General features: G+C 37.1%; 1 protein-coding gene across 1 annotated transcript in view; it reads left to right on the top strand.

Moving 5' to 3' along the window:
* Positions 1-15,553, top strand: part of Kif4a (kinesin family member 4A) — an 82,912-nt gene that overhangs the window by 46,982 nt on the left and 20,377 nt on the right. Inside the window, exons 10-13 of the mRNA XM_055605070.1 lie at positions 6,365-6,383; positions 6,897-6,980; positions 7,615-7,728; positions 15,299-15,454. Of these exons, the coding sequence (XP_055461045.1) occupies positions 6,365-6,383; positions 6,897-6,980; positions 7,615-7,728; positions 15,299-15,454 (373 nt within the window). The remainder of the gene's footprint in view (positions 1-6,364; positions 6,384-6,896; positions 6,981-7,614; positions 7,729-15,298; positions 15,455-15,553) is intronic.

The raw sequence follows: 15,553 nt of genomic DNA, 5'->3' as shown, positions 1-15,553 counted from the left end.
TTTTTTTTTTTTTTTTAGTTTTTAATGTTTAAGATTTATTCTTTGGTAATTCCATACATGACTGCAATGTATTTAGATGTTATTTATACCACCCACATTTTTTTTCCTAATTCCTCCCAGAATTTCCCCTCCCTATTCCATGTCTTCTTTTAATATATATTTCTTTTACTTTTTTCAACTCTAATCTCACTGAGTTGAACACACTTGCCTGTAGCTTGTCTTGTCACAGTCCCTGAGGAATTGTGGGATTATAGGCATGTGACACCAGACCTGGTAACCCAATTGTCTTTCAGCAATTGTGCCAAGACAATTCAGTGAAGAAAGAATAGTCTTTCCAATGGGGATGTGTTCAACACCCAACCAGCCTGACATGTTCTATATGCCATAGGTTCCAGTTAGAGACTGTATCTCAAAAACTAGGTTGCTTCTGAGAAATAACACTTCAGGCTCACCTCTCACTTCCATCTGCATGTACACACATATGTTTGCATTTGCATAAGCACAGTATACACAAAGAATAGTCTTTATGTCAAACAATGCCAGGTCAATCAAATAATCATGTACTAAAGTTGCAACGTGCCTTGCACCATATGTAAAATTAAATCAAACCATATAAAAATCCCTAAGCCTGAGTCCATTCACTGGGCACCACTATGGTAAAGAACTGATTCCTCCAAGTTCCCTTATGACCTCCACGCTATGCACACACACACACACACACACACACACACACACACACACACACAGATCTACAAAATAAATAAATAATAAAATTTAAATAAACATAAGAGCTAAAACTACAAACTACTTAGAAAGCAGAGGTTGTTAGTATTTACAACTTGTGTAGGCAAAAGGTTTTTTTTTTAATTATTTTTAATGGAATACCTAAAGGACAGTCAGAGAAAAATTAGATTACACAAACTTAAAAGCTGGTAAACAATACCAGCTTGAACACAGTCAGTACACAAAATGGTAGAAAGTATTCATGAGTCATAGAGCTGACAAGGATCTTGTATCCACAATATATAACATTTTTACCCCTCGATAAGCATAACTCAGTTGTAAGATGAACAAAGCACTAAAGTGCACAAAAGGTTCTCAGTGTCATTTGCCCACAGGAAAATGCAAATAGAGACCACAGTGACGTACTATTGCACACCCACTGGGATAATTATTGTGAAAAGCAAAGATAAGTTTGGCAAGAATTCAGAATTAGGAACATCATACATTTGCTGATAGGATGGGGAAATGGCATGGCTGCTGTGCAAACAATTGGCAGTTTGTTGGGATAAATAATTTTAGAGGTACTATATATGATCCAGAGATTCCACTCTTAGTTCTGTCTACTGAGAAGATATAAAGATATGCCTGTGTAAAACTTGTACACAGATGTTCATGGAACATAAGTGATATTAGCAAAAAAAATGTGAGGGGAAACCTGAATATATCAATGAGTGAATGGATAATAAATAAAAATATATGCATACAGTAAAATATTGTGATTGCAAAAGAAACAGTATTGGCATATGCCACAACATGGATGAACTTGAAAACATTATGCTAAGTGAAAGATGCCAAATAATGATATAAGAAATATCCAGAATTGGCAGATATATAGAAAGAAAATAGTTACAGTGACAGGTTGTGGAGTAATAGGTAAAGGACATGACATGTCTTTCTGTGGTAATGAAAATGTGGCAACACTTGGATTGTGTTGGTTTTCACATTGACTCTGTGAATATGCCAAAAGCCATGAATCATGCATTAGGTGATTAAATGATTTCATGTATTAATTATCTTAATAAAAGCACTGAAAACAGAAGGAAGGGTTATCTGTAAAGCACTAAATTAGTACTTTACAATAGTAGATATGCTGTATTGCCAAGAATCTTCATTTTTGTTCACTTCCATTTTCTAATAAAACAGTGACTGTATCATAGTACACACTCAGTTTATGTTATCATACTGATAACAAATACAAAATCCGCCTTTCAAAAGTCAATCAAGGAAAGCATCAACAGTTACTTTAGGCTTTGAGTAGCTGGAAAGTTTAAAGGCTAGTTTGTAGTGATGATGCTGGTTTCAGGGTTGTAATCAGTGGGACAAAAAGACCTAAAAGGTCTTGAATAATATTAATTTAGTTCGAAAGGAAGCATGGCCTGAGTTGATAATTATGGAATTACCTTACAGAAATGTGAAAATTGAAACCACGGGACTAATATGATTATAGAGGTGGGGAATGTATAGAAAAAAAAAAAGCCTAAGCCTATAGCACTGAATAGATGAAAGCAATACAATAATTTCAAGGGCAGCCTGTAGAGGAAAATAAGGGAGAAAGGAAAGAAAAAATGAGAGAAGGCTAAAAGGAGAATCTCTTTATTTCACACAGAATAAAATGGCAATGAAATTTCTAAGACTAAAAATGGATGAGGATGCTGCAATAAGGTTTTGGGAGTGCTAATGATACTGAGGTTATTGTTGAAAGTAGGGACAATAACAATGAACAGGACAGTGAATTAAATAGGGGAGAGTTTTCAGAACAGCGGCGGGAACTAATCACAGTTAAAGACAACTAGAAGCACTACTCTTTCAAGAAGCTTCGTGGTGAGAACATTGGGTTTGCTTGTGTCACCAAATTAGTTTAGACTCCTAGCTGTTTACTTCGCATGGCCTCATACGATCATGCATCCTATTAAAATTGGCTTAACTATAATTCTACAATTATGCTGTACTCTTTTATAATTGTGTGCTCTTAATATTCATTTGCAGTCTCAGTAAGAATATTAACCAGGTCATCTTCATGTCTATGTCCCAGAACCTAGCACAGTACCTACTATATAACTATTACATGAGTTGTACAGAATGAATAACTGTCTCCTTTTCCCTGTGACTCCTAATTAAACCTAAGACTTTGTGCTTGGTGGCCAAGCACTTTACCACTAAGCTACAGTCCCCATTGGTGAAATTAATAGTTCTTTTTCTTTAGACTTTCTTTTTTAAATTTATTTGTTTATTTTATTAATTATAGTTTATTCACTTTATATCCCAGCTGTAGCCCCTCCCTCATCTCCTCCCATATCCCTCCCCAAGTCCACTGATAGGGGAGATCCTCTTCCCCTTTCCTCTAACCCTACTCCATCAGGTCTCACCAGGAGTGGCTGCACTGTCTTCCTCTGTGGCCTGGTAAGGCTGCTCCCCACTCAGGAGTGATGGTCAAAGAGCCAGCCCATGAGTTCATGTCAGAGACAGTCCCTGTTCCCATTACTATGGAACCCACTTGGAGACTGAGGTGCTGTGGGCTACATCTGTGCAGGAGTTCTAGGTTATCTCCATGCATGGTCCTTGGATGGAGTATCGGTCTCAGAAAAGACCCAAGTGCCCAGATTTTCTAGTTCTGTTGCTTTCCTTGTGGAGCTCCTATCCCCTCCAGGTCTTTCTATCTCCCCCTTCTTTCATAACATCCCCTTCACTCTGCCCAGAGTTTAGCTATGAATCTCAACATAGGTTTTGATATTCTGCTGGGTAGAGTCTTTCAAGAGGTCTTTCTTGTCCTGTTCCTGTTTTCTCCCTCTGCCAGTGTCTATCCTGTTTTCCTTTATGAGTGAGGATTGATCATCCTACCCAGGGTCCTCCTTCTTATTTAGCTTCTTTAGGTTTAGAAATTTTAGTAGGGTTATCCTATATTATAAAGCAAATATCCACTTATAAGTAAGTATATACTATGTGTGTCTTTCTGCTTCTGGGATACATACCTCACTCAAGATGATCTTTTCTAGTTCCCACCATTTGCCTGCAAATTTCATGATTTCCTTGTTTTTGATTGCTGAGTAGTATTCCATTGTGTAGATGTACCACAATTTCTGTATCCATTCTTCAGTTGAGGGACATCTGGTTTGTTTCCAGCTTCTGCCTATTACAAATAAAGCTGCTATGAACATGGTTGAATAAATGTACTTGTTGTTTACTTGAGAATATTTTGGATATATGCCTAGGAGTAGTGTAGCTGGATCTTGAGATAGCACTATTCCTAATTGTCTGAGAAAGTGCCAGGTTGATTTCCAAAGTGGTTACCACCAGCAGTGGAGGAGGGTTTTCCCCTTTTTCCACATCCTCTCCAGCATGTGTTGTCACTTGAGTTTTTGATCTTAGCTATGCTGATGGGTGTAAGGTGAAATCTCAGGGTCGTTTTGATTTGCATCTCCCTGATGACTAAGGACCTTGAACTTTTCTTTAAGTGTTTCTCTGCCATTCTATATTCCTCTACAGAGAATTCTCTGTTTAGCTCTGTACCCCATTTTTTAAATTGGATTACTTGATTTGTTGCTGTTTAACTTCTTGAGTTCTTCATATATTTTGGATATTAGCCCTCTGTCAGATATAGGGTTGGTGAAGATCCTTTCCCGGTCTGTAGGCTGTCATTTTGTTCTGATGACAGTGTCCTTTGCTTTACAGAAGCTTTTCAGTTTCATGAGGTCCCCATTTACTCATTGTTGATCTTAGAGCCTATGCTGTTGATGTTCTGTTCAGGAAGTTGTCTCCTGTGCCAATGAGTTCAAGACTCTTCCCCACTTTTTCTTCTAACATGTTTAGTGTGTCTGGTTTTATGTTGAGGTCTTTGATCCACTTGGACTTTAGTTATGTTCAGGGTGATAAATATGGATCTATTTGCATTTATCTACATGTAGACATCCAGTTAGACCAGCACCATTTGTTGAAGATGCTGTCCTTTTTCCCATTGTTTGGTTTTGGCTTATTTGTCAAAAATCAAGTATCCATAGGTGTGTGGGTTTATTTCTGGGTCTTCTGTTTGATTACATTGATCCACCATTATGTTTCTATGCCAGTACCATGCAATTCTTATTACTATTGCTCTGTAGTGCAGCTTGAGATCAGGGATGGAGATATCTCCAGACAATCTGTTGTACAGGATTGTTTTAGATATTCTGCATTTTTCCCCTATGAAATTGAGAATTGTTCTTTCAACATATTTAAAAAATTGTGTTGGTATTTTGAGGGGACTTGCATTGAATCTGTAAATTGCTTTTGACAGGAGGGCCATTTTCACTGGGTTAATCCTACTGATCCATGAGAATGGGATATCTTTCCATCTTCTGATATCTTCTTCAGTATGTTTCTTCAGAGACTTGAAGTTTTTTGTTTTTGTTTTGTTTTTTTTTCGAACACGTCTTTCACTTGCTTGGTTAGAGTCACACCAAGGTATTTTATGTTATTAATGGCTATTGTGAAGGGTGTAGTTTCCCTAATTTTTTTCTCATCCCTTTTGTCTTTTTTATACAGGAGTGCTGCTGATATATATATTTTTTTTTTTAGTTAATTTTGTATCCAGCCACTTTGCCGAAGGTGTTTATCAGCTGGGGAGGACTTCTCTGGTTGGATTTTTGGGGTCACTCATGCATACTGTCATATTATCTGCAAATAGTGATACTTTGAATTCTTCCTTTCTGATTTATATCCCCTTTATCTCCTTTAGTTGTCTTATTGCTCTAGCTAGAACTTCAAGTACTGTGTTGAAGAGATATGGAAAGAGTGGGTAGCCTTGCTTTGTCCCTAATTTCAGTGGGATTGATTTAAGTTTGTCTCTGTTTTGTTTTATTTTGGCTATGGTCTTGCTGTAAATTGCCTTTACTGTGTTAGGTGTATGCCTTCTATCCCTGACCTCTCCAAGACTTTAAACATGCATGGGTGTTAGATTTTGTCAAATGCTTTTTTGGCATCTAAAGAGATGATCATGTGGTTTTTCTCCTTCAGTTTGTTTATATGGTGGATTACACTGATGGATTTCCTTATATTGAACCATCTCTGCATGCCTGGGAATAGTTCTTTTTTAAAACAGTCTTTTAATTTGTTATGGATTCATGATCATTTCAAAACTTCACTCCAGTTTTAAGCAATTGCAAGTTATGATTTTCAGGATCAAATAATTTCAAAAGGCCAACTTAAAACCAGCACAACTCATGCCCCACAATTGCCTGCTCCCAAGAGTTAGCATATTCAACTCATTTTATATTGAAGTTAATTTTATGCAATATATTCTGTCCACTGTTTATCCTTACCAACTCCTCCCAGATCCTTCATACCCACCCAACTCCATGCCTTCTTTCTCGCTTTTTAGAAAACAAATAGGCAAACAAAACAAAACAATGTTTTTTTTTAAGTACAAGACATGTGTACACAGAAACACACACATCCAAACTCTTAAAAATGCAAAATTGGAAAGTATAATATATACAAGCAAAAGAAAACATTAAGATAAAAATGCCAAACCAAAATAATATGTGACAAAAGACTACAAAAATACACTTGAGTTCATTGTCTCAATTTTTTTTCTTTTTTTATCTCTCAGCAGAGAATATATATTCAGGGTGAGCTAGATTTGGTCAGAAATGAGAGGCTTTTTAAAATTAGGAGTTGTCCTAATTTTCTAGATGTCTGGCTTTATGATAGCTTTCTCCTTTTTTCCAGCCACTGGGTTTTATGACCAATAGACTCATACATTTGAGCATAAAAGAATACTGATCTATTTATCAGTAGACCTGAGGTCTAGCTCTATCAATAGCAACCTACATGGGCAAGGCTGTTCCCTGGATGATCTTTGGTTCCTCCCGGTAATATTTATAATTGACTTAAGTCTGAGAAAGCAAGAATTCAGCCACAGAGCAACAAGCTGAGGAAGACAAGGGTCTTTATGTATAGGCAAACAGATTTTCTAGAACTTCCAGATCTTAATTCTGACAAGATAAAGACAACTCGTAGAATTGTACTTAGCCTTAAATATAAAGGACATCTGGGAAGGCTTCTTAGTTTAAGTTTTATTTTAGTTAGCTGAACATCAGTTAAAATCTGACTTTTGTTGTTGTTGTTGTTGTTGTTATCAGGATCGTAAGAGGCAATATGAGCTGTTCAAACTTGAAAGAAACTTCAAGATACAGTCTAATGTGCTCAGGCGTAAAACTGAGGAGGTAGGTAAGAAAAGCCTGTCTGCTGTGCCAAATGCATTGCCATCTTCATATTTAAACATGCTGACAAAGTGTTGTAGGAAATAGGAGATGTCAGTATTAGCTAGCAATTCATAAATCTTTTCATTTGTTTTGTTTGGGGGTTTGTTTTTTGTTTTTCTTTTCTGAGACCAGAAATTATGTAATCCAGGCTATCATTGAGCTCACTATATAGCCAAGGCTGGCCTTGAACTCCTAATCTTCCTGATTCTTCCTCCTAAATCCTGGGATTATGAGCACGTACCACCATGCAAGCTGACGAAGTCCTAAAGCTTAATCTCTTTTTCTCTACTATGGCCTGTGGACAAATAAAACCTGCATTGAAAACTGTGCCATTCAAATGTGGTTTATTTCTAATTTGGTTTTTTTTTTTCTTTAAAAACAAAGTAGATTACTAGGAATGCCTGACATTCCCAGACATTTTCAGCCTGTGGGACCTTCTTTAAATATATCCTTCATACAAGTTCTGAAGCAGTAGTTATCATGTCCATGGAGACTTAAAAAACTGGTTTGTATAGGAATGGAAACCTAGAATTTGTTTGCTGAGATGCTGAAAATTAAAATGTTCTTTAACATAACCACTGCCATTGGTATTTAGGCAGCAGCTGCCAACAAACGCCTTAAGGTTGCTCTCCAAAAGCAAAAGGAAGTTGCAGATAAATGGAAACAGACTCAAAGCCGTGAGATGGAAGGCACTGCAGCTCAAATGAAGGTATAAACATCTTCAACTGTCATTTTTCTTACATATACTGGGGATAGGCAATAATTTTTTTCTGATTTAAAGGTCTTCTGGATGAAGGTCTTACTGAAATCCTTGTTTTCCAAAAAATACTATCTCTGCCTGTCATGGCTCAGTTACTATTTTATTCTAGTGTAAGTAACGTACAGTGAATAGTACATAATTAAAGTATACAGTCGGATGAAACGTTGAGATATTCCATACCATGGACTGGGGTCCAGTCTGAAGGAAAAGGAGAGAGTGAGAAGAGTGCGAGTATTCCTGTCTTTCTGCTTTCTGGCACTCAGCACAGTATGACCACCTACCTCATATCCTGTCTCCATGCCTTTCATGCCTTGGGGACCTATACACCATCAAACTGTGAAAACTAATGAATCACTCCTTAAGTTGCTTTTCTCAGGTGGTTGGTCAAAGCTATGAAAAAAGTACACATAGAATCCCCAAATAGGCTTTCTGGCCAAGTATTGTGGCGTACCTGTAACCTCACAACATTTGTTAAGCTGAGCAGGAAAATCATGAGTTCAAAGCAGGTCTGAGCTCCATGGAGAGTTTGGATCCAGTGGTTCATATACATATATGTAGCCACAACACTCATACACAGTAAGTAAATCAAACATTTTAATTTTTTTAATTAAAAAAAAAAAAACAAATATAACAAGGTGGTGGTGGCTCACCCCTTTAATCCTAGCACTTGTGAGGCAGAGGCAGAAGATCTCTTGAGTTTGAGGTCATCCTAATCTACAAATTGAGTTCTATCCAGTGCTTCATAGAAAAACCCAGTCTTGAAAAGGCAAAGAGATTTTTTTTCTGTCATTATAGATTTGGGGTCTTTTTTGTAATTTTATTAGAATGGAATTATTTTTTGCCCTCTCTAATTCAGCATAATCATTTTCATGTTTGCCCATATGATTACATACATAAATTACTTTTATTGCTGAGTGGCATCCCATTTGTTGTATTGATGTGCGATTTTTTTTTTTATCTGCTCATCTATTGGTGGTCACGAGTTATTTCTCGTTTGGGCTATTACAGATATTGTGCCGAACACTCATACCAAGTACTTGTTGAAGCCGTATAGGACTTATTTCTTTTGAGTTGACAGCCCACACTAGAATGGCTTTCTCATTAGCTAAGTGTGTGTTTTACCTATTAAACAATTACTAAACTGTTTTTCAAAGTGTTTGTACCATCCTACACTCCTAGTAGCAGTGAATGGAGGTTCTTGTTGCTGCAAGTTCTCAACAATACTTATATTATGGTCAGTCTTTTAAATTTTAGATATTCTAGTGGGTGAATAATGGTACCTTGTTATCATTTTCATTTTCCTAATAACTAAGGATTCTGAACATCTTTTAATGTGATCACTTGCTTTTGGGTTTCTTTTGTTTCTTTGGCTGTTTTTTGAGACAAGGTCTCTCTATACAACCTTGGCTGTCCTGAAACTCAGTATGTAGATCAGGCTGGCCTCGAACTCACAGATATGCACCTGCCTCTGGCTCCCAAGAGCTGAGATTAAAAGCCTGAGCCACCACACCCAGCCTACTTTTGTGTGTGTGTTTTATTGTGTGGAGTATCCAAATATTTTTCCCACTTTTTGACTGGATTGTATTTTTCTTTTTATAAACTTTGAATTCTTTCTATAACTTACAGCAAAATTTCTCTTAGGCTGTGACTTATTTTTTAAGTTTTAAATAGAATCTTTTGAATACCAAAGCTATCTACTTAGTTTTCTTTGTTGAGACAGGCCTTATGTATTCCTGGCTGGCCTCAAATTCACTGAGTAGCTGTGACTGACGTTGAATTTCTTCATTCTCCTGCCTCCACCTCCCAATGCTAGGATTCTACTCTGGTTTCTCTTTAGCTAATATAAACTTTCACCATCAAGTTCCAGACATGTGCCGCCATACTCAGCATAGGCTTTTAATTGATATCAGTGTATTGATGCTATTCTTTTATGATGCATAGTTTTTGTGTTTTATTTGAGATCTTTAGTAAACTTAGGATTGCTAAGATTTCCTCCTAAATTTTCTTCTTGAATCATGTATTTTTAATCATTACATGTAGACACATATTTCATTTTGGCATGTTATCTCTGTCAGAATTACATATCTGCATATCTATATGTAGATTCTATTACATTGATCTACTTATCTACTTTTATGTTGCTACCATAATGTCTTAAATGCTACCCCTTAATTTTTAAAACATCAAATGGTATGAGTCCTCCTTAGTTCTTTCTTCTTTATTTTCTCTGCATTTCTATCTGAAGCTTATAAATTTCTGACAAGTCTATTATGAGTTTTATTAGGACTACATAGAATTTCCAGCTAAGATGTAAGAATATTAAGGGTTTTATCACAAATTGAGGTAGCTTGGAGAGGTAGCTCAGTGGTTAAAAGAACTGGTTACTCTTTCAGGGGACCCAGGTCCCGTTCCCAGTACCCACATCATAACCATTTGTAATTCCAGTCCCAGGGCATCAGACTTCCCTTTCTTGCCCCAGCCAGTACCCAAAACACATGTGGTACACACATATACATTCAGGGCAAAACACATACACATATATATTTATATAAATATTTTTTTTTCTCGAGTCATGGTTTCTCTGTGTGTAGTTCTGGCTGTCCTGGAATCGCTTTGTAGACCAGACTGGCCTCGAACTCACAGAGATCTGCCTGCTTCTCCCTCCCCGAGTGCTTGGATTACAGGTATATGCTACCACCCCTGGCTCTAAAAACAAATACTTTTTTACTAAAATTTGGTTTTACTTTTTTCAGAAGTTTTTTTTTTCTTTATTATGAAAATAATCTTATGGTTCACTTGTTTTAGCCTAATAGAATGGCAAATGCCATTTACCCAGTTTATTATATTAAGGCATAACTGACATGAAATAAAATTTATGTATTTTTTTGATAGTTCAATAAGTGCTAAGGATTAAACCCAATGCCTTATATATGCGATACAGTACTCTATTGATGAGCACCTCCCATACACTGATCTGTATTATGCTTGTCTTTGTTTAAGTCTTATAATTACAAACATAAAATATGGCTTCTTTTAATGTGATGCATTTCAGTCATCTCTGTTATTTGGATGAATAGTTTGCATTTTATTTATTTCATTGAGTCATATTCAAATGTATGGATTTTCTGTACTTTATCTAGTCAGTTGTTAAATGCTTTGGCTATTTTTTTGTCTATTTTTGAGACAAAGGATGGCCTGGACTGGTTCAATAGCCCAGTATGGCTAGTGTCTAACTTGCAGCAGCCCTCCTACTTCAGCCTCCAGAGTGCTAGGAGTACAGTCATGAACTAGCACACCTAAGTAACAACTTTGAATCATATTAGTTTTTCCAGAGATACAGAACCAATATGCATGGGATATTTATGAAGAGAAATGGCTCACGTGGTTATGGAGGCAAACAAGTGGTTCATCCACAAGCTGGAGATCCAGAACAAGAGTACCACAATTCATCTAAGTCTGATGGCTTCAAAGCCAGGAAATTGATTGTATAACTGACAGTCACAGGGCAAAGGCATTGAGAATCTGGAGGCCAAAGGCCAAAGTGCTTGGAGCTGTCTGTCCCAACTCCAAGAAAGAAAGGAATTGTCCTACCTCTGTAGATTTTGTTCTATCTGGGACTCCAGCATGTTTGGGATGGTGGCCATCCACATTGATGACAAATCTTCCTGACTCAGTTCACCTACTCACATGCTAGTCTCCCTTGAAAGAACCCTGACAGATGTACCCAGAATAAAATGGCGTTACCTATTCTGTAGGTATCAATACATAAAATAAGGCATTACATGAATAGAGCTACTATTTTAAAAGTTCGCATGCATGTTTCTGCATAAACATGATCATTATTTCTCTTTGTAGTGCCCTACATTATATTACTGTATGTTTTATACATATTATAATGAAGGTTAGTAAGGGAATGTAGTAGAATGCCTTTATGATAATAAATTTGAGAGTTTAACTGAAATTTCAAGACAATTTCCCTGAAAATATAAACTACTGAAGTTTACTAAAGAAGAAACATGTTATCACCTGAACAGCCTGAGGTCAGTTTTGTGTTTGGCATGTGCATATGCATGTTTGCACCAGTATGTGAGGTGTGCGGGTAAGTGTGAACCTTGTGAAGACCAGAGGTTGGTGTTGGGAGTCTTCCTCAATTACTCTTCACCACTGATTCTCCCTGAACCCAGAGCTCACCAATTCAACTAATCTAGCTAGTCAGTTTGCCCTGGGTGTCCTATCTCTGTCTCCCTTGTGCTGAAATTACACACAGGTCAACATACCCCTATCCCGTGCTTTCTACACAGATGCTGAAGATTGAAACTCTAGTTTTCGTATTTCTGTAGCAAGTGCTTTATCCACTGAGTCACCTCCGGAGCTCCTGAGATCAATTGAATTTAGTTCACTTCCTTTTTAGTGATGGGATTCAAGGAGGAAGTAGAAGGTAGACTTAAGTTATAAGTAGAAGGTTGACTTAAGTTAGTCATACTTGAAAAAAAAATTAAAGAGGGGGTCTCACTATGTAGGTTTAGCTGTCCTGGAACTCACTGTATAGATCTGGCTGGTCTTGAACTCACAGAGTTCAACCTATCTCTGCCTCCCGTGTTAAAGGAAAGGGTCACTACTGCCAAGCTATGTGCGAAATTCTTGATCAATAAAAAAATTAAAACAAGGATTGATGGGCGGACAATTAATTCAATAGAAACAATCAGGTAAACAAAGTATTGTGTGGCTCTACAGATCCAGATAGCTTTTTCTGATACTTTGTGTATGTGTGTGTCTTTCTGTGTCTTGTCCGTCTGTCTGTCTCTGCTCTATCTATGTATCTATCTCTCTATTTCTTAATCTCACCTCTGGGTGATATGTAACTCCCTAAGTAGACTAAACTAGCTTTGGACTGACAGAGATCAGCTTACCTCTGCCACCCAAGTGCTGGTATTAAAAGTGTGTGCCACCATGCCCATCCTAAATTCTGTCAAAATTTTAAAGAAGGAATCATATTAGCTCTGTGCAAAGTCTTTTAGACAGCTGACTTGGAAGGACTACTTACACTGCTCAACTTATGAGTATATCCGCATTACTTTGATACCAAAACCAGATCAAGCCGTTACAAGAAAACTACAGACTAACATCTTACAAACATAGTGGCATTGATGGATGCTTCTCAGCTAATAATAAGGCTCTATCTCAAAACACATTTATTATGTTGAAAGTGCATTTAGTACACTTTATCACCTGAGTATCACAGTTCAGCCTTGTCTACCTTAAATATGCTAACACACATTACCTAAAGCTGGACAAAATCATCCAACAAAAAGTCTGCTAAGTTCTTAATATCTAATGCTATTTATTAAATACAATACTGAAAAGGAAAAACAAGACGATTGTGTAGTTAGAAGAGACACAATAGGTATTTTGTAGATATGATGGGATGTAAAAACATACAACACTATCAAAAATAATGCTGACTTCTGCTTCATAACACAATATGGAGCTATGTTGTTGACCCTTGTGAACATGTGTTGAATGGGAGTCCTGATATTACTGGCACAAGCATTTAGAATTTTTTGGCTTCACCAAGCAAGGTGATTCATGCCTATGATCCCAGCCCTTGTGAGACAGAGGCAGGAGAATCATACCAAATGTGGTTCCAACCTGTTCTGCATAGCAAGTTCCAGGCCAACTGGGGCTACATAGCAAGACTTTGTCTCAATGGAAAGACAAAAATAGAATTAATCGGCTTCTTCATTTTTATGACATTAACTTCCTTATTCTTGGTAACATTTTTATTGGTTTCAGTTTAGTTTTTAAAAATCCATATCTTTATTTATGAGTGTTGCCTTCGTTTATTTATGTGCATCCCATGTGTGCCTGGTACCTCCTCAGCCAGAAGAGAGCATTGGCTCTGATGAAGCTGAAATTAGTTGTGATCCACCCTGTGGGTGCTAGGACCTGACCCTGAATCCTCTGCTGAACTGTCTCTCCAGCCCCTTGTTTTACTTTTTGAGACAGGATTTTTGAGGCTCAGATCGACCTCACTATCACAATCCTGTAACTCAGCCTCCTGAGTTTTAGGATTATAGGTATGCACCATCATGCCTTCCTTTAATATTAATATGATCACTCCAGCTCTCTTTTGATTAGTGTTTAGAGTGGTAATTTTAACCCCTTTTAATTTTAATTTATTGCATTTATTAAGGTGTGTTTCTTATAAACAACAAATTATTGCTTCTATTGTCTTTGTTGGCAGAAAGATAGTTTTGTTTCACAGATTTTGGTGTTTTGTTTTGAGAATTATTTTGTCCCTGATGAACGGGGCCTTTTTTTCCATGGTAGTATTCTTACATAGGAATTCTATTTTTCTAATATTGCTTCAGCTTTCTTTTTATCACTGTTAGTATAGTACATCGTCGTCATCAGCCTCAATGTTCTCAGGAATAATCACTGGGATTTTGTCATGGTTGTTTGTCTTAGTAATATTTTTAATAATACTGGGAGAAATTTGTAATATGTTTTGGTCATATTCACCTTTCTTTCCCAAGGTCCTCATTAGATCCACCTCCCTACCCAATTCATGTCCTCATTTTTATTTTTAAACCCACCAGTCCAATTTGTGCTGCCCAAATACTCTTGGCTGTGTGGCCATCCACTGTGTGGTCTCCCTACCAGCAGCCACATCTCTAAAGAATGCTAAACTGTTCATCCCCTGTCAGCTGTCAACAGTTCCTCAGTTAGAGCTAAGACTTCAAGACTGCTTCCCACCCCCTGGGATTTTTTCTGGTTTGAGTTTGAACAGGTCTTATTCTTTTTGAGCTCTTTCCAACTCTTTTTGTGGCATTTTATTTTTCTCTTTTTAGTATTGGGTATTGAATTTACAGCATTTTGAATGTAAGCACCCATTCTACCATTAAGCTATATCCAGCCTTCAAGGTTACTGTTTCTAAAAGTCAATTTAGCTAATTATATTTTCTTTTTAAAATCCCATCCACCTGCTTTATTTGTTTGTTTGTTTATACTTTATTTTATTTCATTATATTTAATTGTGTGTGTTCATGTGGATGTTTGCACATGAGTGTAGATGTTTGAAGGAGGTCAGAGGCATTGGATCCCCAGGAGTGGGAGTTACAGGCAGTTGTAAGCCACCTGACATTGGTTCTGGGAATCACACTTGGGTCCTCTAGAAGAGCATTAAGTGCCCCTAACTGCCAAACCATCTTTCCAGCCCTGTACCTACCATCTATTTTAAACATGTCTCATAATTAATGAATAGAAAAAAACAAATATTATGGGAACAGTAAATAGAAATAGTATGATAGCTAGAAAAAGGTTTGCTATAGAAAGCCTCTTGTGACTTTGAGGATATTTCTGATAAAGATTGTTAGAGAGGTAATGGTTTTAGTGATATAGATACAAATAAAAACCTCACTTCTAATTTCATAGTTTTTGGTCCAAATGCAATTAAGTTCAACTAGATTTAGCCTGTTGAGTCCTCATCCCCAACTCACACCTCACTGATTTCTTTTAGAATTGGCTTGGAAATGAAATTGAGGTTATGGTCAGTACTGAGGAAGCCAAACGCCACCTGAATGACCTTCTTGAGCATAGAAAAATCCTTGCTCAGGATGTGGCCCAGCTCAAACAAAAACGAGAATCCGGAGAGAACCCATCTCCTAAACTCCGAGTAAGTGTCATGGGAAAACGTTATCACATGGGATTTCCAGCAAATCATCACTGCTTTGGAGGACTCTTTTCCTTTTCAATCCTACCTTCTTGCCCACTA

Source organism: Psammomys obesus, unplaced genomic scaffold, assembly GCF_907164565.1.
Source record: "Psammomys obesus unplaced genomic scaffold, mPsaObe1.curated_primary_1811, whole genome shotgun sequence".
NCBI classification, from domain to species: Eukaryota; Metazoa; Chordata; class Mammalia; order Rodentia; family Muridae; genus Psammomys; species Psammomys obesus.
Note: the sequence above shows the minus strand (reverse complement) of the source record. Positions and strands in the feature narration are given on the sequence as shown.